The 23,262-nt window shown below is 55.3% G+C and overlaps 1 protein-coding gene across 1 annotated transcript in view; it reads right to left on the reverse strand.

Annotated features, from left to right (window-relative positions):
• Positions 1–23,262, reverse strand: part of LOC144799394 (asialoglycoprotein receptor 1-like) — a 171,761-nt gene that overhangs the window by 7,434 nt on the left and 141,065 nt on the right. The window contains exon 10 of the mRNA XM_078670684.1: positions 8,724–8,830. Coding sequence (XP_078526810.1) covers positions 8,724–8,830 — 107 coding nt within the window. The remainder of the gene's footprint in view (positions 1–8,723; positions 8,831–23,262) is intronic.

The following is a 23,262-nucleotide window of genomic DNA, read 5'->3' on the forward strand; positions in this document are numbered from 1 at the left end:
GTTGAGTACTGACATCTCTAGTCACCTGTAATAAAGAAATGGCATAGCTACTCACCTGTAATTTGTTATTACAGTTGAGTTGTGATGTCACAATGCCTTCTGCCAGAGCCAGCGATCTGATTGGCCGCGGAGGACACAGGAGCATGAGCTGTGATTGGCTGGTAGCAACATGAAGAGAAATGTTGAGGCTGCCATTTCAGGGCACGCATCTTGAAAAATTAAATAAAATTAGGTATAAGGGATAAGGGTGAGGATACCCTGACCCTCTGGTCCTTGTGGGGGTATGTTCCAGACATATGCCCTGCGGCTAATCCATGCCGCACACTTCGAAGGCCGCGTTCAGAGGACAGTTGCCTGCCCATCCGGGGGTTGGTCAAAGGCCTTGCCCAGCGGGGGTGGCCACCTACCTGCAGGGGTTTGCCGCAGTCCAGGCCCTGAGGCTAACCCCACCCTGTGCACAGCCAAAAGCCATACGTGGTGGGTATTTGGCTGCCCCCAAGGGTTGGGCACAGTGCCTGCCAGCATGCATAATTACGTATGGCAATACATTTTACTTTACATTAAAAACCCTAGAAATACACAAAAAAAACACTAAGGTTAAAGTTACGTTACAGTTAGGTAAGGTAATACTATCTTAATTTGCATTAAAAAAACTCAGAAATTCACTAAAAAAAAGGTTACAGTGACTTTATATTTAGGTGAAAAGGTCACTTTAAATATGCCATTTGTAACCCAAAAAACACTGAAATTCACCAGTGGTAGTTATTTCAAGTAACTTTAAATGCTCGTGAGCTCACATAATAAGTCAGTCATGACATCTGAAATGACATCATGTACCATTGCCTGCAAATGTAATGCTAATGCTGGGCTGCAGTACTCGTTGTGCCACCCATTAAAGTAGCCTTGATTAATATGTTTCAGGCCTGCCACTACATCCTGTAGTGTCATTTTAAACTATCATTTGGACCTTACAAAGCTTTTTCCGGGCATAAACTTTTTTTTTATCACTTATAAGTCACTACTAAGGTAGGCTGTAGAGGCTTCCAGGGCAGGGTGCATGCTATTTAAAAGTAGGACATGTGTATTCAAGTTTTACATGTCCTGACAGTGAAAAACATCTGAAGTTGGATTTCACTGTAGCAAGGTTACCTTTCCTATAGACTAATGCTGGGTTACCTTATTACACTTAATAATGGATAGCTTCGATTTGGGAGCATAAAGAGATCGCTGATTTGAATTGTAATTTAAAATAGTCTTTTGTGGTAAAGTTGGACTTTATGTTACTATTCTGAAAATGCTACTTTTAGGAAGTTCAAAATACAACACGAACACCTGGCTCCGTACTAGCCTACACTCCTACTATTTATGGAGTAACGGGCAGACTATTCTTTTATCTGTCCGAATAGAATTTTTATTAAATAGTTTTTAAACTGATCAAAAGCAATTTTTTCAAAAGACTGAAAAAACGCATTTAGACTTAACTAAATGCCTCTCGAAATGCAAACTCGTTTCAAAACCCAGGCTGGACAGTACTGGGACTTTCGTCAGGGCTTCAAACAAATGATCGGGATATTCTGATTCTTGGAGTAGGAGCAGCCGCTCCAGTTCGTTGATTCTATATGTCAATGGGCTTGTTCTACTCTAGCTTTAAAGCGCCACGTGCACACTTTTAACTGTGTGTAATTCTTGCACAGAGGCTGCGGAGCATGGACCGGAACTATTCAAATGGGGACTCACAAATTATATGTGAGTTCGTCCAATATTAGACTCTGTAAAAGGCAGGCTTTTCTTCTGCTCAAATGTGAGCGTGCTCGCATTCACTGGAAATGTTTTTGTATCAACTTCATTAGGCAAACTGGATACAAAAACAATCGCTTTTGAGCAGAAGAAAAGCCTGCCTTTTGCAGAGTAGAACGAGCCCATTGACATATAGAATCAACGAACTGGAGCGGTGCTCCTACTCCAAGAATCAGAATATCCCGATCATTTGTTTGAAGCCCTGAAGAGAGTTCCAGTACTGTCCTGCCTGGGTCTCGAAACGAGTTGGCATTTCGAGAGGCATTTAGTTAAATCTAAATGTGTTTAGTGTTGGATGTATAAAAGATTAATTAATTATTTCTAACACTTTTGTGATATTCTTGCTGAAATAACAAGTTTAGTCCATAAAATTTGACACTTTTCACAAATAACTTTATGTTTTTCACAGATGATGCAAGCTATAAATGTTTTTTGTATTTGTTTTATGTTTGTATTCATGTGATATTGTCGTTTGTTGTAACTTGTTGTAAATAATTCTTATTTTGACGTATGTTCAATTTGGTTTTTGACTGTGAATTGTGCTATTTATATGTGATGGTTTCTGTGTCAATTTGAGAAATATGTGTTTCTTTTTCAGTCTTTTGAAAAAATTGTTTTTGATCAGTTTAAAGACTACTTGATAAAAATTCCATTCGGACAAATAAAACAATAGTCTGCCCATCACTCCATAAATATTTGGAGTGTAGGCTAGTACAGAGCCAGGTGTTCGTGTTGTATTTTGAATTTTGAATAGCCCTACCTGGCACCGGTCCTTTGGGCTTAACCCCTATCGTTGTTAGTACTTTTAGGAAGTTGGCATTTTTCTGCCTGAACCAAATGTGTCTTTCTTCCAGTGTCCAGGGTCACATGACTGTGAATTGCTCTCCTGTGATGCACTCCTTTTAGGCATGGGGACAAAAGGGCCTTGAATGTGGGGCAGGGTGCTCTTGTCTGCAGCAGGATGCCCGGGAGTTGAACTCTGTCCTTCCCGAGCATCAACGGGTAGCCCCTCATGTACAGTCTGGCTCGGTGTATAAGAATGGCACCCTCAGGACCACTCACCAGAACACTCTTGGACCTGTGGAAGATTCAGAAGAAGGACAGCCCTGCTGTCAGAGGAAGGAAGGCTGGACCTGCTTGCCTTGAACCCCGGATCCCCAGAAGTGACTCCAGGGGTCAGTTGACTGGCCTCTCGGTTGTGCTACACGGATGCGGTGAGTTTTTAGAGGCCTTCCCTACAGCTGCCCAGCTGATCAGCACCAACCTGAGCCAACCTTTGCTGAAGTGAGTCCTGATCCCCAAGAGATTCCCCACCAGGTCGTGGACCCTTGACTGGCATCGGAGTGTACTCATTCTTCGAGACTGCAAAGACTGCTGATAAAAATCCAGTTTTGCGCGCTTCACGACCGCGTGTGGACTCCTTGCGTCAGCAACGACCGCCGCGTCTCCCACAAAAGCAACGTTCAAAAGTCAACCTGCTCTTCATGCCATCAGCGGCCATCTCAATTTCCTGCCAACGTGTAGCTCCAGCAGCGGCCTGATCCTCGTGCGACAACGTTCTTCTTGTGGCCCCCGCCAAAGCGAGGCTGTAGCTAAGGCTTCTCGTCTTGACTTGGACTGACAGAAGGTAAACTCTTCACAGGACGAATCTGGTCCTTGTGTCCAACCCATGATCCATCGCAGTCCGCCTGAACTTGTGACTTTGATCTGGTCCAGCGACACTACACAAGCACGAGTGGCGCTTGTGCTTTTGGCGCTATTTTCACCTGAATCTTTAATACTTCCAGTTCTACTGATTCCTTAGTGTTATTTATTGCTTCCAGCATAAAAGTGTTACAGTACATGATGAATACAATTCATTAAAAAAAAATTCATTCAAAATATTACACCATACAACACACCACATGCTTGACACATAACATAACAATGAAAAGGGATTCAACCAATAAAACCATTTGCTCTGTGCAATAACTAACTAGACAGCCCCAGACAAGTATACGTATGCAGATTTGAAGACTTAAAAGCCAGCAACACTACTGTACATTGAGCAGCCCCTGATTAAGCGTTGCCAGATCATCGAGCCACAATCCGTTATTTAATTTTCAGCCAAACAGCTCATAGGAAGGATGACACTGCGCGTACGACAAATTCATCCTAAGTACATAAGCAGAGGGCCATTGCTTCTCCTTTAGAATGTGTACCTTTTAGCTTAACCCCTTCCATGCTGATGACGGCCCCCGGCCGTCATGCATCACGGTGGGCGTGTGCTGATGACGGCTGGGAGCCGTCATGAACCCGCACACTGTTTAAAAGTGCCGCACAGGCGCAGAATCGCGGCCGCGCCCAAGGGGTTAAATAACAGGAGTAGCCAGAGACTGTGTCTCCGGTGTACTTAGTGCAAAATAACTTGAGATGCACAGAGGTATATATTCCACCCAGGGCACCATCGCAAACAATGCTCCCCTTGCATTTCCGTTCCAACCATGATAGATAAACTTTGGTTGGGAAGATCCCCAATCGAAACATAAATAAAGGGACCATTTCAATCCCAGGAAAAACCAATCCAAATATTTATTAAAGTTGGGGATCTGCTTGTGGGCAAGATGATTTGCTCACAGACTTCCGGCTAAGTCCTTTTTTGGTAAATTCTCCTTCAATGTGTGACCAATAGTGTTGCTTGACAAGCTCCATAGCGCCTTGAAAACTACAAGATGTGTCTCTCCTGTAGTGGTCTAAACCTAACACCTTCAAAAAATTCCTAACATATTGTCAACATTCACAACTTGTAGCAGTTCTACTAATTGGCTTTTCGTTGTTTTGGTGTCATTTTATTTATATAAAGTACTCTATCGGTTTGGGATTTTCCTTGTGTTGTGTTTTCACTTTATTACTGTTTGAGGGCTGCATGTATACTGTTCACTGTCCATCTAAGCTTAGCTTGACGGCTTTTGTGCCAAGCCACAGGAGGTTCAAGCACAGGTTAATTTAGTGACTTCTGTGGGTCACACATGGGGTGTGGGCCATATGTAGTGCCTGTCCCCTGCACCTGGTGTCTGTCCCCTGCACCTGGTGCCTGTCCCCTGCACCTGGTGTCTGTCCCCTGCACCTGGTGTCTGTCCCCTGCACCTGGTGCCTGTCCCCTGCACCTGGCGTCTGACCCCTGCACCTGGCGTCTGACCCCTGCACCTGGTGTCTGTCCCCTGCACCTGGTGTCTGACCCCTGCACCTGGTGTCTGTCCCCTGCACCTGGTGTCTGTCCCCTGCACCTGGTGTCTGTCCCCTGCACCTGGTGTCTGTCCCCTGCACCTGGTGTCTGTCCCCTGCACCTGGTGCCTGTCCCCTGCACCTGGCGTCTGACCCCTGCACCTGGTGTCTGACCCCTGCACCTGGTGTCTGTCCCCTGCACCTGGTGTCTGACCCCTGCACCTGGTGTCTGTCCCCTGCACCTGGTGTCTGTCCCCTGCACCTGGTGTCTGTCCCCTGCACCTGGTGTCTGTCCCCTGCACCTGGTGTCTGTCCCCTGCACCTGGTGTCTGTCCCCTGCACCTGGTGCCTGTCCCCTGCATCTGGTGCCTGTCCCCTGCACCTGGTGTCTGTCCCCTGCACCTGGTGCCTGTCCCCTGCACCTGGTGTCTGTCCCCTGCACCTGGTGTCTGTCCCCTGCACCTGGCGTCTGACCCCTGCACCTGGTGTCTGACCCCTGCACCTGGTGTCTGACCCCTGCACCTGGTGTCTGTCCCCTGCACCTGGTGTCTGACCCCTGCACCTGGTGTCTGACCCCTGCACCTGGTGTCTGTCCCCTGCACCTGGTGTCTGTCCCCTGCACCTGGTGTCTGTCCCCTGCACCTGGTGTCTGTCCCCTGCACCTGGTGTCTGTCCCCTGCACCTGTCATATTTTCCCTGAATATAGGATGTGGGCAGTATGTCGGGTCTGTCCCCTGCACGTGGCACCAGTGCCATGCACCTGGCATGTGTGCCATGCACCTGGCATCTGTGCCCTGCACCTGGCATCTGTGCCCTGCACCTGGCATCTGTGCCCTGCACCTGGCGCCTGTGCCCTGCACCTGGTGTTTTGTGCCATGCACCTGGCGTCTGACCCTTGCACCTGGCATCTGACCCTTGCACCTGGTGTCTGTCCCTTGCACCTGGCATCTGACCCTTGCACCTGGCATCTGACCCTTGCACCTGGCGTCTGTCCCCTGCACCTGGTGTCTGTCCCTTGCACCTGGCGTCTGTCCCCTGCACCTGGTGTCTGTCCCTTGCACCTGGCGTCTGTCCCATGCATCTGGTGTCTGTCCCATGCATCTGGTGTCAGTCCTATGCACCTGGTGTCTGTCCCCTGCACCTGGCGTATGTCCCCTGCACCTGGTGTCTGAACCCTTGCACATGTCGTCTGTCTCCTGCACCTGGCATCTGACCCCTGCACCTGGCGTTTGACCCTTGCACCTGGCGTCTGTCCCATGCATCTGGTGTCTGTCCCATGCACCTGGTGTCTGTCCGGTGCACCTGGCGTCTGACCCCTGCATCTGGCGTCTGTCCCCTGCACCTGGCGTCTGTCCCCTGCACCTGGCGTATGTCCCCTGCACCTGGTGTCTGAACCCTTGCACATGTCGTCTGTCTCCTGCACCTGGCATCTGACCCCTGCACCTGGCGTTTGACCCTTGCACCTGGCGTCTGTCCCATGCATCTGGTGTCTGTCCCATGCACCTGGTGTCTGTCCGGTGCACCTGGCGTCTGACCCCTGCATCTGGCGCCTGTGCCCTGCACCTGGCATCTGTGCCCTGCACCTGGCATCTGTGCCCTGCACCTGGCGCCTGTGCCCTGCACCTGGTGTTTTGTGCCATGCACCTGGCGTCTGACCCTTGCACCTGGCATCTGACCCTTGCACCTGGTGTCTGTCCCTTGCACCTGGCATCTGACCCTTGCACCTGGCATCTGACCCTTGCACCTGGCGTCTGTCCCCTGCACCTGGTGTCTGTCCCTTGCACCTGGCGTCTGTCCCCTGCACCTGGTGTCTGTCCCTTGCACCTGGCGTCTGTCCCATGCATCTGGTGTCTGTCCCATGCATCTGGTGTCAGTCCTATGCACCTGGTGTCTGTCCCCTGCACCTGGCGTATGTCCCCTGCACCTGGTGTCTGAACCCTTGCACATGTCGTCTGTCTCCTGCACCTGGCATCTGACCCCTGCACCTGGCGTTTGACCCTTGCACCTGGCGTCTGTCCCATGCATCTGGTGTCTGTCCCATGCACCTGGTGTCTGTCCGGTGCACCTGGCGTCTGACCCCTGCATCTGGCGTCTGTCCCCTGCACCTGGCGTCTGTCCCCTGCACCTGGTGTCTGGACCCTTGCAGCTGTCGTCTGTCCCATGCACCTGGTGTCTGACCCTTGCACTTGGCGTTTGACCCTTGCACCTGGCGTCTGACCCCTGTGCACCTGGTGTCTGTCACCTGCACCTGGCGTCTGTCCCCTGCAACTGGCGCCTGCCCCTGCACCTGGCGTCTGTCCCCAGCACCTGGCGTCTGACCCCTGCACTTGGCGTCTGTCCCCTGCACCTGGTGTCTGTCCCCTGCACCTGGTGTCTGTCCCCTGCACCTGGCATCTGACCCCTGTACCTGGCGTATTTGCCCTGCACCTGGCGGCTGTCCCCTGCACCTGGCGCCTGGCCTCTGCACCTGGTGTCTGACCCCTGCACCTGGTGTATTTGCCCTGCACCTGGCGTCTGTCCCCTGCACCTGGCGTCTGTCCCCTGCACCTGGCGTCTGACCCCTGCACCTGGCGTCTGACCCCTGCACCTGGCGTCTGTCCCCTGCACCTGGCGTCTGACCCCTGTACCTGGTGTCTGACCCCTGCACCTGGCGTATGTGCCCTGCACCTGGCGTCTGTCCCCTGCACCTGGCGTATGTGCCCTGCACCTGGCGTATGTGCCCTGCATCTGGCGTCTGACCTTGCACCTGGTCTCTTCCCCCTGCACCTGGCATCATTCCCCACCTGGCGTCTGCCCGGTGCACCTGGCATCTGTCCCCTGCACCTGGCGTCTGCACCTGCACCTGGCGTCTGACCCCTGCACCTGGCGTCTGTCCCCTGCCCCTGGCGTCTGACCCCTGTACCTGGTGTCTGACCCCTGCACCTGGCGTATGTGCCCTGCACCTGGCGTCTGTCCCCTGCACCTGGCGTATGTGCCCTGCACCTGGCGTATGTGCCCTGCATCTGGCGTCTGACCTTGCACCTGGTCTCTTCCCCCTGCACCTGGCATCATTCCCCACCTGGCGTCTGCCCGGTGCACCTGGCATCTGTCCCCTGCACCTGGCGTCTGCACCTGCACCTGGTGCCTGGGCCCTGCACATTGGATGTGGGCCGTATGTCGGGTCTGACCCCTGCATCTGGTGTCTGTTCGGTGCACCTGGCATCTGTCCCCTGCACCTGGCGTCTGCACCTGCACCTGGCGTCTGACCCTTGCACCTGGCGTCTGTCCGGTGCACCTGGCGTCTGTCCCCTACACCTGGCGTCTGTCCCCTGCACCTGGCGTCTGCACCTGCACCTGGTGCCTGGGCCCTGCACATTGGATGTGGGCCGTATGTCGGGTCTGACCCCTGCATCTGGTGTCTGTTCGGTGCACCTGGCATCTGTCCCCTGCACCTGGCGTCTGCACCTGCACCTGGCGTCTGACCCTTGCACCTGGCGTCTGTCCGGTGCACCTGGCGTCTGTCCCCTGCACCTGGCGTCTGCACCTGCACCTGGCGTCTGACCCTTGCACCTGGCGTCTGTCCGGTGCACCTGGCGTCTGTCCCCTACACCTGGCGTCTGTCCCCTGCATCTGGTGTCTGTCCCCCGCACCTGGCGTCTGTGCCCTGCACATTAGACATGGGCCGTGTGTCGGGTGTGCAGTGCGGACCCTGGAAAGGATGGAGAGGGGGGCTCTGCTCTTACTGGGGGGTGTCCGTGTAGCTGGTGCCGTCCACCCACTTCCAATCGCCGTCCACGTCTGTGAGGCCGATCCAGGTGTACCTGGGGATGGTTCTCTTCTCGACGAACTCCTACAAGAGAGGACGAGGTCACTGATAGGAGGTGAAGCTGCCCCGCCCCCCGCGAGCAGAGCTCCCAGCTGCACCCTACAGCTGCACCCTACAGCTGCACCCTACAGACGCACCCTACAGACGCACCCTACTACTGCCAGAGCTCCCAGCTGCACCCTACAGCTGCACCCTACAGCTGCACCATACAGCTGCACCCTACAGCTGCACCCTACAGACGCACCCTACAGCTGCACCCTACAGCTGCACCCTACTGCTGCACCCTACAGACGCACCCTACAGACGCACCATACAGCTGCACCCTACAGCTGCACCATACAGCTGCACCCTACAGCTGCACCCTACAGACGCACCCTACAGCTGCACCCTACAGCTGCACCATACAGCTGCACCCTACTGCTGCACCCTATAGCTGCACCCTACTGCTGCACCCTACAGCTGCACCCTACAGCTGCACCCTACTGCTGCACCCTACAGCTGTACCCTACTACTGCCAGAGCTCCCAGCTGCACCCTACAGCTGCACCCTACAGCTGCACCATACAGCTGCACCCTACAGCTGCACCCTACAGACGCACCCTACAGCTGCACCCTACAGCTGCACCCTACTGCTGCACCCTACAGCTGCACCATACAGCTGCACCATACAGCTGCACCCTACAGCTGCACCCTACAGACGCACCCTACAGCTGCACCCTACAGCTGCACCATACAGCTGCACCCTACTGCTGCACCCTATAGCTGCACCCTACTGCTGCACCCTACAGCTGCACCCTACAGCTGCACCCTACTGCTGCACCCTACAGCTGTACCCTACTGCTGCCGGAGCTCCCAGCTGCACCCTACAGACGCACCCTACAGACGCACCCTACTACTGCCAGAGCTCCCAGCTGCACCCTACAGCTGCACCATACAGCTGCACCATACAGCTGCACCCTACTGCTGCACCCTACTGCTGCACCCTACTGCTGCACCCTACTGCTGCACCCTACAGACGCACCCTACAGACGCACCCTACAGACGCACCCTACTGCTGCACCCTACTGCTGCACCCTACAGACGCACCCTACAGACGCACCCTACTGCTGCACCCTACTGCTGCACCCTACAGACGCACCCTACAGACGCACCCTACAGCTGCACCCTACAGCTGCACCCTACAGACGCACCCTACAGACGCACCCTACAGCTGCACCCTACAGCTGCACCCTACAGCTGCACCCTACAGACGCACCCTACAGACGCACCCTACTACTGCTGCACTCTACAGCTGCACCCTACAGATACACCCTACTGCTGCACCCTACTGCTGCCAGAGCCTCTAGCTGCGCCCTACAGCTGCACCCTACAGCTACACACTACTGCTGGCAGAGCTTATAGCTGCACCCTACAGCTGTACCCTACTGCTGCTGAACCTACAGTTGTACCCTACTGCTGCCAGAGCCTCTAGCTGCGCCCTACAACTGGACCCTACAGCTGCACCCTACTGCTGCCGGAGCTCCCAGCTGCACCCTACAGCTGCACCCTACTGCTGCCAGAGCTCCCAGCTGCACCCTACAGCTGCACCCTACAGCTGCACCCTCTACTGCCAGAGCTCCCAGCTGCACCCTACAGCTGCACCCTACAGCTGCACCCTACTGCTGCCAGAGCTCCCAGCTGCACCCTACAGCTGCACCCTACTGCTGCCAGAGCTCCCAGCTGCACCCTACAGCTGCACCCTACTGCTGCACCCTACTGCTGCACCCTACTGCTGCACCATACAGCTGCACACTACAGCTGCACACTACAGCTGCACCCTACTGCTGCCGGAGCTCCCAGCTGCACCCTACAGCTGCACCCTACTGCTGCCAGAGCTCCCAGCTGCACCATACAGCTGCACACTACAGCTGCACCCTACTGCTGCACTCTACTACTGCACCCTACAGCTGCACCCTACAGCTGCACCCTCTACTGCCAGAGCTCCCAGCTGCACCCTACAGCTGCACCCTACAGCTGCACCCTACAGCTGCACCCTACAGCTGCACCCTACAGACGCACCCTACAGCTGCACCCTACAGACGCACCCTACAGACGCACCCTACTGCTGCACCCTACTGCTGCACCCTACAGACGCACCCTACAGACGCACCCTACTGCTGCACCCTACAGCTGCACCCTACAGACGCACCCTACAGACGCACCCTACTACTGCCAGAGCTCCCAGCTGCACCATACAGCTGCACCCTACTGCTGCACTCTACTACTGCACCCTACAGCTGCACCCTACAGCTGCACCCTCTACTGCCAGAGCTCCCAGCTGCACCCTACAGCTGCACCCTACAGCTGCACCCTACAGACGCACCCTACAGCTGCACCCTACAGCTGCACTCTACTACTGCACCCTACAGCTGCACCCTACAGCTGCACCCTCTACTGCCAGAGCTCCCAGCTGCACCCTACAGCTGCACCCTACAGCTGCACCCTACAGCTGCACCCTACAGCTGCACCCTACAGACGCACCCTACAGCTGCACCCTACAGCTGCACCATACAGCTGCACCCTACTGCTGCACCCTACTGCTGCACCCTACAGACGCACCCTACAGACGCACCCTACAGCTGCACCATACAGCTGCACCCTACTGCTGCACCCTACAGACGCACCCTACAGACGCACCCTACTGCTGCACCCTACAGCTGCCAGAGCTCCCAGCTGCACCCTACAGACGCACCCTACAGACGCACCCTACTACTGCCAGAGCTCCCAGCTGCACCCTACAGCTGCACCCTACAGCTGCACCATACAGCTGCACCATACAGCTGCACCCTACTGCTGCACCCTACTGCTGCACCCTACAGCTGCACCCTACTGCTGCACCCTACAGACGCACCCTACAGACGCACCCTACTGCTGCACCCTACAGCTGCACCCTACAGCTGCACCCTACAGACGCACCCTACAGACGCACCCTACTGCTGCACCCTACAGCTGCACCCTACAGCTGCACCCTACAGACGCACCCTACAGACGCACCCTACTACTGCCAGAGCTCCCAGCTGCACCCTACAGATACACCCTACTGCTGCACCCTACTGCTGCCAGAGCCTCTAGCTGCGCCCTACAGCTGCACCCTACTGCTGCCAGAGCTCCCAGCTGCATACTACAGCTGCACCCTACAGCTGCACCATACAGCTGCACCCTACTGCTGCACCCTACTGCTGCACCCTACTGCTGCCGGAGCTCCCAGCTGCATACTACAGCTGCACCCTACAGCTGCACCATACAGCTGCACCCTACAGCTGCACCCTACTGCTGCACCCTACTGCTGCCAGAGCTCCCAGCTGCACCCTACAGCTGTACCCTACTGCTGCACCCTACTGCTGCACCCTACTGCTGCACCCTACAGCTGCACCCTACTGCTGCACCCTACAGCTGCACCATACAGCTGCACCATACAGCTGCACCCTACAGCTGCCGGAGCTCCCAGCTGCATACTACAGCTGCACCCTACAGCTGCACCATACAGCTGCACCCTACTGCTGCACCCTACAGCTGCACCCTACAGCTGCACCCTACTGCTGCACCCTACAGCTGCACCATAAAGCTGCACCATACAGCTGCACCCTACAGCTGCACCCTACTGCTGCACCCTACTACTGCCAGAGCTCCCAGCTGCACCCTACAGCTGCACCCTACAGCTGCACCCTACTGCTGCACCCTACAGCTGCACCCTACTGCTGCACCCTACTGCTGCACCCTACAGCTGCACCCTACAGCTGCACCCTCTACTGCCAGAGCTCCCAGCTGCACCCTACAGCTGCACCCTACAGCTGCACCCTACTGCTGCACCCTACAGCTGCACCCTACTGCTGCACCCTACAGCTGCACCATACAGCTGCACCATACAGCTGCACCCTACAGCTGCACCCTACTGCTGCACCCTACTACTGCCAGAGCTCCCAGCTGCACCCTACAGCTGCACCCTACAGCTGCACCATACTGCTGCCGGAGCTCCCAGCTGCACCATACAGCTGCACCCTACTGCTGCCAGAGCTCCCAGCTGCACCCTACAGACGCACCCTACAGACGCACCCTACTACTGCCAGAGCTCCCAGCTGCACCCTACAGCTGCACCCTACAGCTGCACCATACAGCTGCACCATACAGCTGCACCATACAGCTGCACCCTACTGCTGCACCCTACAGCTGCACCATACAGCTGCACCCTACTGCTGCACCCTACAGCTGCACCCTACAGCTGCACCCTACTGCTGCACCCTACAGGTGCACCATACAGCTGCACCATACAGCTGCACCCTACTGCTGCACCCTACTGCTGCACCCTACAGACGCACCCTACAGACGCACCCTACTGCTGCACCCTACTGCTGCACCCTACTGCTGCCAGAGCTCCCAGCTGCACCCTACAGACGCACCCTACAGACGCACCCTACTACTGCCAGAGCTCCCAGCTGCACCCTACAGCTGCACCCTACAGCTGCACCATACAGCTGCACCATACAGCTGCACCCTACTGCTGCACCCTACTGCTGCACCCTACAGCTGCACCCTACTGCTGCACCCTACAGACGCACCCTACAGACGCACCCTACTGCTGCACCCTACAGCTGCACCCTACAGCTGCACCCTACAGACGCACCCTACAGACGCACCCTACTGCTGCACCCTACAGCTGCACCCTACAGACGCACCCTACAGACGCACCCTACAGACGCACCCTACTACTGCCAGAGCTCCCAGCTGCACCCTACAGATACACCCTACTGCTGCACCCTACTGCTGCCAGAGCCTCCAGCTATGCCCTACAACTGGACCCTACTGCTGCTGAACCTACAGTTGTACCCTACTGCTGCCAGAGCCTCCAGCTACGCCCTACAACTGGACCCTACAGCTGCACTCTACTGGTGCCAGAGCTCCCAGCTGCATACTACAGCTGCACCCTACAGCTGCACCATACAGCTGCACCATACAGCTGCACCCTACAGCTGCACCCTACTGCTGCACCCTACTGCTGCACCCTACTGCTGCCAGAGCTCCCAGCTGCACCCTACAGCTGTACCCTACAGCTGCACCCTACAGCTGTACCCTACTGCGGCCGGAGCTCCCAGCTGCGCCCTACAGCTGCACCCTACAGCTGTACCCTACAGCTGCACCCTACAGCTGTACCCTACAGCTGCACCCTACAGCTGTACCCTACAGCTGCACCCTACTGCTGCCAGAGCTCCCAGCTGCACACTACAGCTGCACCCTACAGCTGCACCCTACTGCTGCCGGAGCTCCCAGCTGCACCATACAGCTGCACCCTACAGCTGCACCATACAGCTGCACCATACAGCTGCACCATACAGCTGCACCCTACTGCTGCACCCTACAGCTGCACCATACAGCTGCACCCTACTGCTGCACCCTACAGGTGCACCATACAGCTGCACCATACAGCTGCACCCTACTGCTGCACCCTACTGCTGCACCCTACAGACGCACCCTACAGACGCACCCTACTGCTGCACCCTACTGCTGCACCCTACAGACGCACCATACAGACGCACCCTACTGCTGCAACCTACTGCTGCACCCTACTGCTGCACCCTACAGACGCACCATACAGACGCACCCTACTGCTGCAACCTACTGCTGCACCCTACTGCTGCACCCTACAGACGCACCCTACTGCTGCACCCTACTGCTGCACCCTACAGACGCACCCTACTGCTGCAACCTACTGCTGCACCCTACTGCTGCCGGAGCTCCCAGCTGCACCATACAGCTGCACCCTACAGCTGTACCCTACAGCTGCACCCTACAGCTGCACCCTACAGACGCACCCTACAGACGCACCCTACAGACGCACCCTACTGCTGCACCCTACAGCTGCACCATACTGCTGCCGGAGCTCCCAGCTGCACCATACAGCTGCACCCTACAGCTGTACCCTACAGCTGCACCCTACAGCTGCACCCTACAGACGCACCCTACAGACGCACCCTACTACTGCCAGAGCTCCCAGCTGTACCCTACAGCTGCACCCTACAGCTGCACCCTACTGCTGCACCCTACAGCTGCACCCTACTGCTGCACCCTACAGCTGCACCCTACTGCTGCACCCTACTGCTGCACCCTACAGACGCACCCTACAGACGCACCCTACTGCTGCACCCTACAGCTGCACCCTACTGCTGCACCCTACTGCTGCACCCTACAGACGCACCCTACAGACGCACCCTACTGCTGCACCCTACAGCTGCACCCTACAGCTGCCGGAGCTCCCAGCTGCACCCTACAGCTACACACTACTGCTGGCAGAGCTTATAGCTGCGCCCTACAGTTGTACCCTACTGCTGCTGAACCTACAGTTGTACCCTACTGCTGCTGAACCTACAGTTGTACCCTACTGCTGCACCCTACTGCTGCCAGAGCCTCTAGCTGTGCCCTACAACTGGACCCTACTGCTGCTGCACCTACAGTTGTACCCTACTGCTGCTGAACCTACAGTTGTACCCTACTGCTGCTGAACCTACAGTTGTACCCTACTGCTGCTGAACCTACAGTTGTACCCTACTGCTGCCAGAGCCTCTAGCTGCGCCCTACAACTGGACCCTACAGCTGCACCCTACTGCTGCCGGAGCTCCCAGCTGCACCCTACAGCTGCACCCTACTGCTGCTGCTGAACCTACAGCTGCACCCTACTGCTGCTGCTGAACCTACAGCTGCACCCTACTGCTGCTGCTGAACCTACAGCTGTACCCTACTGCTGCCAGAGCCTCTAGCTGCGCCCTACAGCTGGACCCTACTGCTGCTGCTGAACCTACAGCTGTACCCTACTGCTGCCAGAGCCTCCAGCTACGCCCTACAACTGGACCCTACAGCTGCACCCTACTGCTGTCGGAGCTCCCAGCTGCACCCTACAGCTGCACCCTACTGCTGCCAGAGCTCCCAGCTGCACCCTACAGCTGCACCCTACAGCTGCACCCTCTACTGCCAGAGCTCCCAGCTGCACCCTACAGCTGCACCCTACAGCTGCACCCTACTGCTGCCAGAGCTCCCAGCTGCACCCTACAGCTGCACCCTACAGCTGCACCCTACTGCTGCCGGAGCTCCCAGCTGCACCCTACAGCTGTACCCTACTGCTGCTGAACCTACAGTTGTACCCTATTGCTGCCAGAGCCTCCAGCTACGCCCTACAACTGGACCCTACTGGTGCCAGAGCTCCCATCTGCACACTGCAGCTGTACCCTACAGCTGTACCCTACTGCTGCCAGAGCCTCTAGCTGCACCCTCCTGGTGCCAGAGCTTCCAGCTGCACCCTACACTGATGCCCCAAATTGTACCTTTACCCTACAGCCAGTGCTCCTGCACTACCACCACTACCACCAGGGCTGTTGTCAGAGCTTCTGGCATCCAAACTGCTGCCCCTTTCAGCGGGCACTCCTGGGCCAGCACCGCTCCCAGAGCGTCTGCCCGTCCCTACAGCGTTACCCTACTGTCTGCACCCTACAGCTGCACCCTACAGCTGCACCAATACCACCACTAGAGCTTCCAGCTGTCCTCACAACTGTACCCTACAGAGCGCCCCTGTGCCGCCGCCACCATCGCTGCCAGAGCGTGTCACCATCACCACGGTTGTACCCTACAGTCAGCACCATCGCTGACACCACCACCAAAACTTTTGGCAATCCTTACTGCGTGACTCTACAACAATGCAGGTGCACCTAGCACTACTCTTTCACCACATCTGGGAGCCAGCTCCCCTATTAATGCACTGTGCACCCTAAACCATACCCCACAGCCAGCGCCCCCACATCACACTCCACATACAGGACCCATATACTGTCCCCTATAGCCATCACTACTCCAGCCTACACCACACTCCAAAGCCAGCACTCATGCACCCTACCTCACAGCCAGCTTTCCTACACCATATCCACAGCCAGCACTGGGTACACCATACCCCACAATCAGCACTCATACACCATACCCCACAATCAGCACTCATACACCATACCCCACAATCAGCACTCATACATCATACCCCACAATCAGCACTCATACACCATACCCCACAATCAGCACTCATACATCATACCCCACAATCAGCACTCATACACCATACCTCACAGCCAGCACTCATGCATCACCGCCCAGAGCTAGCACTCATACACCATAACTCAAAGTCACCTCTCCGACACCACACTCCACAGCCAGCACTCATGCATCACCCCCACAGCCAGCACTTGTACACCATACCCCACAATCAGCACTCATACATCATACCCCACAATCAGCACTCATACACCATACCTCACAGCCAGCACTCATGCATCACCGCCCAGAGCTAGCACTCATACACCATAACTCAAAGTCACCTCTCCGACACCACACTCCACAGCCAGCACTCATGCATCACCCCCACAGCCAGCACTTGTACACCATACCCCACAATCAGCACTCATACACCATACCCCACAATCAGCACTCATACATCATACCCCACAATCAGCACTCATACACCATACCCTACAGCCAGCACTAGTAAACCATACCCGACAGCCAGCACTCGTACACCATACCCCACGACCAGCACTCATACATCATACCCCACAATCAGCACTCATACACCATACCCCACAATCAGCACTCATACATCATACCCCACAATCAGCACTCATACACCATACCTCACAGCCAGCACTCATGCATCACCGCCCAGAGCTAGCACTCATACACCATAACTCAAAGTCACCTCTCCGACACCACACTCCACAGCCAGCACTCATGCATCACCCCCACAGCCAGCACTTGTACACCATACCCCACAATCAGCACTCATACACCATACCCCACAATCAGCACTCATACACCATACCCTACAGCCAGCACTAGTAAACCATACCCCACAGCCAGCACTCGTACACCATACCCCACAACAGCACCACAACCACACCATACCCTACAACCAGCACTCGTACACCATACCCCATACCCCACAACCAGCACTCGTACACCATACCCTACAACCAGCACTCATACACCATACCCCACAGCCACCACTCATACACCATACCCTACAGCCAGCACTCATACACCATACCCCACAGCCACCACTCATACACCATACCCCACAACCAGCACTCATACACCATACCCCACAACCAGCAATCATACACCATACCCTACAGCCAGCACTAGTACACCATACCCCACAACCAGCACTCATACACCATACCCCACAACCAGCACTCGTACACCATACCCTACAGCCAGCACTCATACACCATACCCCACAACCAGCACTCGTACACCATACCCTACAGCCAGCACTCATACACCATACCCCACAACCAGCACTCGTACATCATACCCCACAACCAGCACTCATACACCATACCCCACAACCAGCACTCGTACACCATACCCTACAGCCAGCAATAGTATACCATACCCCATACCCCACGACCAGCACTCATACATCATACCCCACAATCAGCACTCATACACCATACCCTACAGCCAGCACTAGTAAACCATACCCCACAGCCAGCACTCGTACACCATACCCCACGACCAGCACTCATACATCATACCCCACAATCAGCACTCATACACCATACCCCACAATCAGCACTCATACACCATACCTCACAGCCAGCACTCATGCATCACCGCCCAGAGCTAGCACTCATACACCATAACTCAAAGTCACCTCTCCGACACCACACTCCACAGCCAGCACTCATGCATCACCCCCACAGCCAGCACTTGTACACCATACCCCACAATCAGCACTCATACATCATACCCCACAATCAGCACTCATACACCATACCTCACAGCCAGCACTCATACACCATAACTCAAAGTCACCTCTCCGACACCACACTCCACAGCCAGCACTCATGCATCACCCCCACAGCCAGCACTTGTACACCATACCCCACAATCAGCACTCATACATCATACCCCACAATCACCACTCATACACCATACCTCACAGCCAGCACTCATGCATCACCGCCCAGAGCTAGCACTCATACACCATAACTCAAAGTCACCTCTCCGACACCACACTCCACAGCCAGCACTCATGCATCACTCCCACAGCCAGCACTTGTACACCATACCCCACAATCAGCACTCATACACCATACCCCACAATCAGCACTCATACATCATACCCCACAATCAGCACTCATACACCATACCCTGCAGCCAGCACTAGTAAACCATACCCCACAGCCAGCACTCGTACACCATACCCCATGACCAGCACTCATACATCATACCCCACAATCAGCACTCATACACCATACCCCACAATCAGCACTCATACATCATACCCCACAATCAGCACTCATACACCATACCTCACAGCCAGCACTCATGCATCACCGCCCAGAGCTAGCACTCATACACCATAACTCAAAGTCACCTCTCCGACACCACACTCCACAGCCAGCACTCATGCATCACCCCCACAGCCAGCACTTGTACACCATACCCCACAATCAGCACTCATACACCATACCCCACAATCAGCACTCATACACCATACCCTACAGCCAGCACTAGTAAACCATACCCCACAGCCAGCACTCGTACACCATACCCCACAACAGCACCACAACCACACCATACCCTACAACCAGCACTCGTACACCATACCCCATACCCCACAACCAGCACTCGTACACCATACCCTACAACCAGCACTCATACACCATACCCCACAGCCACCACTCATACACCATACCCTACAGCCAGCACTCATACACCATACCCCACAGCCACCACTCATACACCATACCCCACAACCAGCACTCATACACCATACCCCACAACCAGCAATCATACACCATACCCTACAGCCAGCACTAGTACACCATACCCCACAACCAGCACTCATACACCATACCCCACAACCAGCACTCGTACACCATACCCTACAGCCAGCACTCATACACCATACCCCACAACCAGCACTCGTACACCATACCCTACAGCCAGCACTGATACACCATACCCCACAACCAGCACTCGTACATCATACCCCACAACCAGCACTCATACACCATACCCCACAACCAGCACTCGTACACCATACCCTACAGCCAGCAATAGTATACCATACCCCATACCCCACGACCAGCACTCATACACCATACCCCACAACAGCACCACAACCACACCATACCCTACAACCAGCACTCGTACACCATACCCCATACCCCACAACCAGCACTCGTACACCATACCCTACAACCAGCACTCATACACCATACCCCACAGCCACCACTCATACACCATACCCCACAACCAGCACTCATACACCATACCCCACAACCAGCAATCATACACCATACCCTACAGCCAGCACTCGTACACCATACCCCACAACCAGCACTCATACACCATACCCTACAGCCAGCACTAGTACACCATACCCTACAGCCAGCACTCGTACACCATACCCCACAACCAGCACTCATACACCATACCCTACAGCCAGCACTAGTATACCATACCCCACAGCCAGCACTCGTACGCCATACCCTACAGCCAGCACTAGTACACCATACCCCACAACCAGCACTCATACACCATACCCTACAGCCAGCACTCGTACACCATACCCCACAACCAGCACTCATACACCATACCCTACAGCCAGCACTAGTATACCATACCCCACATCCAGCACTCATACACCATACCCTACAGCCAGCACTAGTATACCATACCCCACAGCCAGCACTCGTACACCATACTCCACGACCAGCACTTGTACACCAACGCCCACAGCCAGCACTCGTACACCATACCTCACAACCAGCAGTCGTACACCATAGCTCACAGTCAGCACTCATACACCATACACCACAACCAGCACTCATACACCATACCCTACAACCAGCACTCATACACCATACCCTACAGCCAGCACTCGAACGCCATACCCCACAACCAGGACTCATACACCATACCCTACAGCCAGCACTCGTACACCATACCTCACAACCAGCAGTTGTACACCATAGCTCACAGTCAGCACTCATATACCATACCACACAAGCAGCTCTCGTACACCATACCTCACAGTGAACACTTGTACACCATATATCACAGTCAGCTCCCCTACATCACACCCCACAGCCAGCACTCGTACACCATACCCAACAGTCTGCACTCATACACCAACTATAAAAAACGTTATAAATAAATAAATACCCCACGGCCAGCACTTCTCCAGCCTACACCACAGCCAGCTCTCCTACACCACACTCCAAATCCAGCAATCATACATGGTAACCCTTCATCAGCACTCATACACCACACTCCACAGCCAGCACTCATACACCATACCCCACAGGGAGCACTTCTCCAGCCTATACCACACACACAGTCAACTCTCCTACACCACACTCCACAGCCAGCACGCATGCACCATACCTCACATCCAGCTCTCCCACACCATGCCCCACAGCCAGCCCTCGTACACCGTATCCCACAGCCAGCACTGGGTACACCATACCCCACAGCCAGCACTCACACACAATACACCAGTTAGCACTCGTTCACCAAACTCCACAGCCAGCACTTGTATACCATACCTAGCTTTTTCACACCACACCTCACAGCCAGCTCTCCTACACCATACCCCACAGCCAACACTCATACAACGTATCCCATAGCCAGCACTTGTACACCATACCCCACAGCGAACACTCATACACCATACCCCACAGCCAGCACTTCTCCAGCCTACACTGCACCCATAGCCAACTCTCCTACACCACACTCCAAAGCCAGCACTCGTGCACCATACCACACAACCAGCTCTCCTACACCATACCCCACAGCCAACACTCATACAACGTATCCCATAGCCAGCACTTGTACACCATACCCCACAGCGAACACTCATACACCATACCCCACAGCCAGCCCTCGTACACCGTATCCCACAGCCAGCACTGGGTACACCATACCCCACAGCCAGCACTCACACACAATACACCAGTTAGCACTCGTTCACCAAACTCCACAGCCAACACTTGTATACCATACCTAGCTTTTTCACACCACACCTCACAGCCAGCTCTCCTACACCATACCCCACAGCCAACACTCATACAACGTATCCCATAGCCAGCACTTGTACACCATACCCCACAGCGAACACTCATACACCATACCCCACAGCCAGCACTTCTCCAGCCTACACTGCACCCATAGCCAACTCTCCTACACCACACTCCAAAGCCAGCACTCGTGCACCATACCACACAACCAGCTCTCCTACACCATACCCCGCAGCCAACACTCGTACACCATGCCTCCCAGCCAGCTCTTCCACACCACAGCTCACAGCCAGCTCTCATACACCATACCCCACAGCAGCACTTCTCCAGCCTACACTGCACCCATAGCCAACTCTCCTACACCACACTCCACAGCCAGCACTCGTGCACCATACTTCACAGCCAGCACTCATACACCATACCCTACAGCCAGCACTTGTACACCATACCCACAACCAGCACTCGTACACCATACCCACAACCAGCACTCGTACACCATACCCCACAGCCAGCACTCGTACACCATAGCCCACAACCAGCAATCGTACATCACACCCCACAGCCAGCTTTCCTACACCATACCCCACAACCAGCACTCGTACACCATACCCTACGGCCAGCACTCGTCCACCATACCCACATCCATAACTCGTACAACATACCCCACAGCCTGTTTTCCTACACCATAGCCCACAGCCAGCACTCGTACACCATACCCACAACCAGCACTCGTACACCATACCCCACAGCCAGCACTCGTACACCATAGCCCACAGCCAGCAATCGTACACCACACCCCACAGCCAGCTTTCCTACACCATACCCCACAACCAGCACTCGTACACCATACCCTACGGTCAGCACTCGTCCACCATACCCACAACCATCACTCGTACAACATACCCCACAGCCTGCTTTCCCCTACACCATAGCCCACAGCCAGCACTCGTACACCATACCCCTCAACCAGCACTCGTACACCATACCCCACAGCCAGCACTCGTACACCATAGCCCACAACCAGCAATCGTACATCATACCCCACAGCCAGCACTCGTACACCATACCCACAACCAGCACTCGTACACCATACCCCACATCCAGCACTCGTACACCATACCCCACAGCCAGCACTCGTACACCATACCCTACAGCTAGCACTCGTACACCATACCCCTCAAGCAGCTCTCGTAAGCCATACCCCACAATCAGCACTCACACACCATACCCCACAACCAGCACTCGTACACCATAGCCTACAGTCAGGGCTCCTACACCACACCTCACAGGCAACACTTGTATACCAGACCCTACATCCAGCACACATACACCCCACCCTAGCACCTCTACTCAACTACAA

This window comes from Lissotriton helveticus, chromosome 12, assembly GCF_964261635.1.
Source record: "Lissotriton helveticus chromosome 12, aLisHel1.1, whole genome shotgun sequence".
Classification (NCBI taxonomy): domain Eukaryota; kingdom Metazoa; phylum Chordata; class Amphibia; order Caudata; family Salamandridae; genus Lissotriton; species Lissotriton helveticus.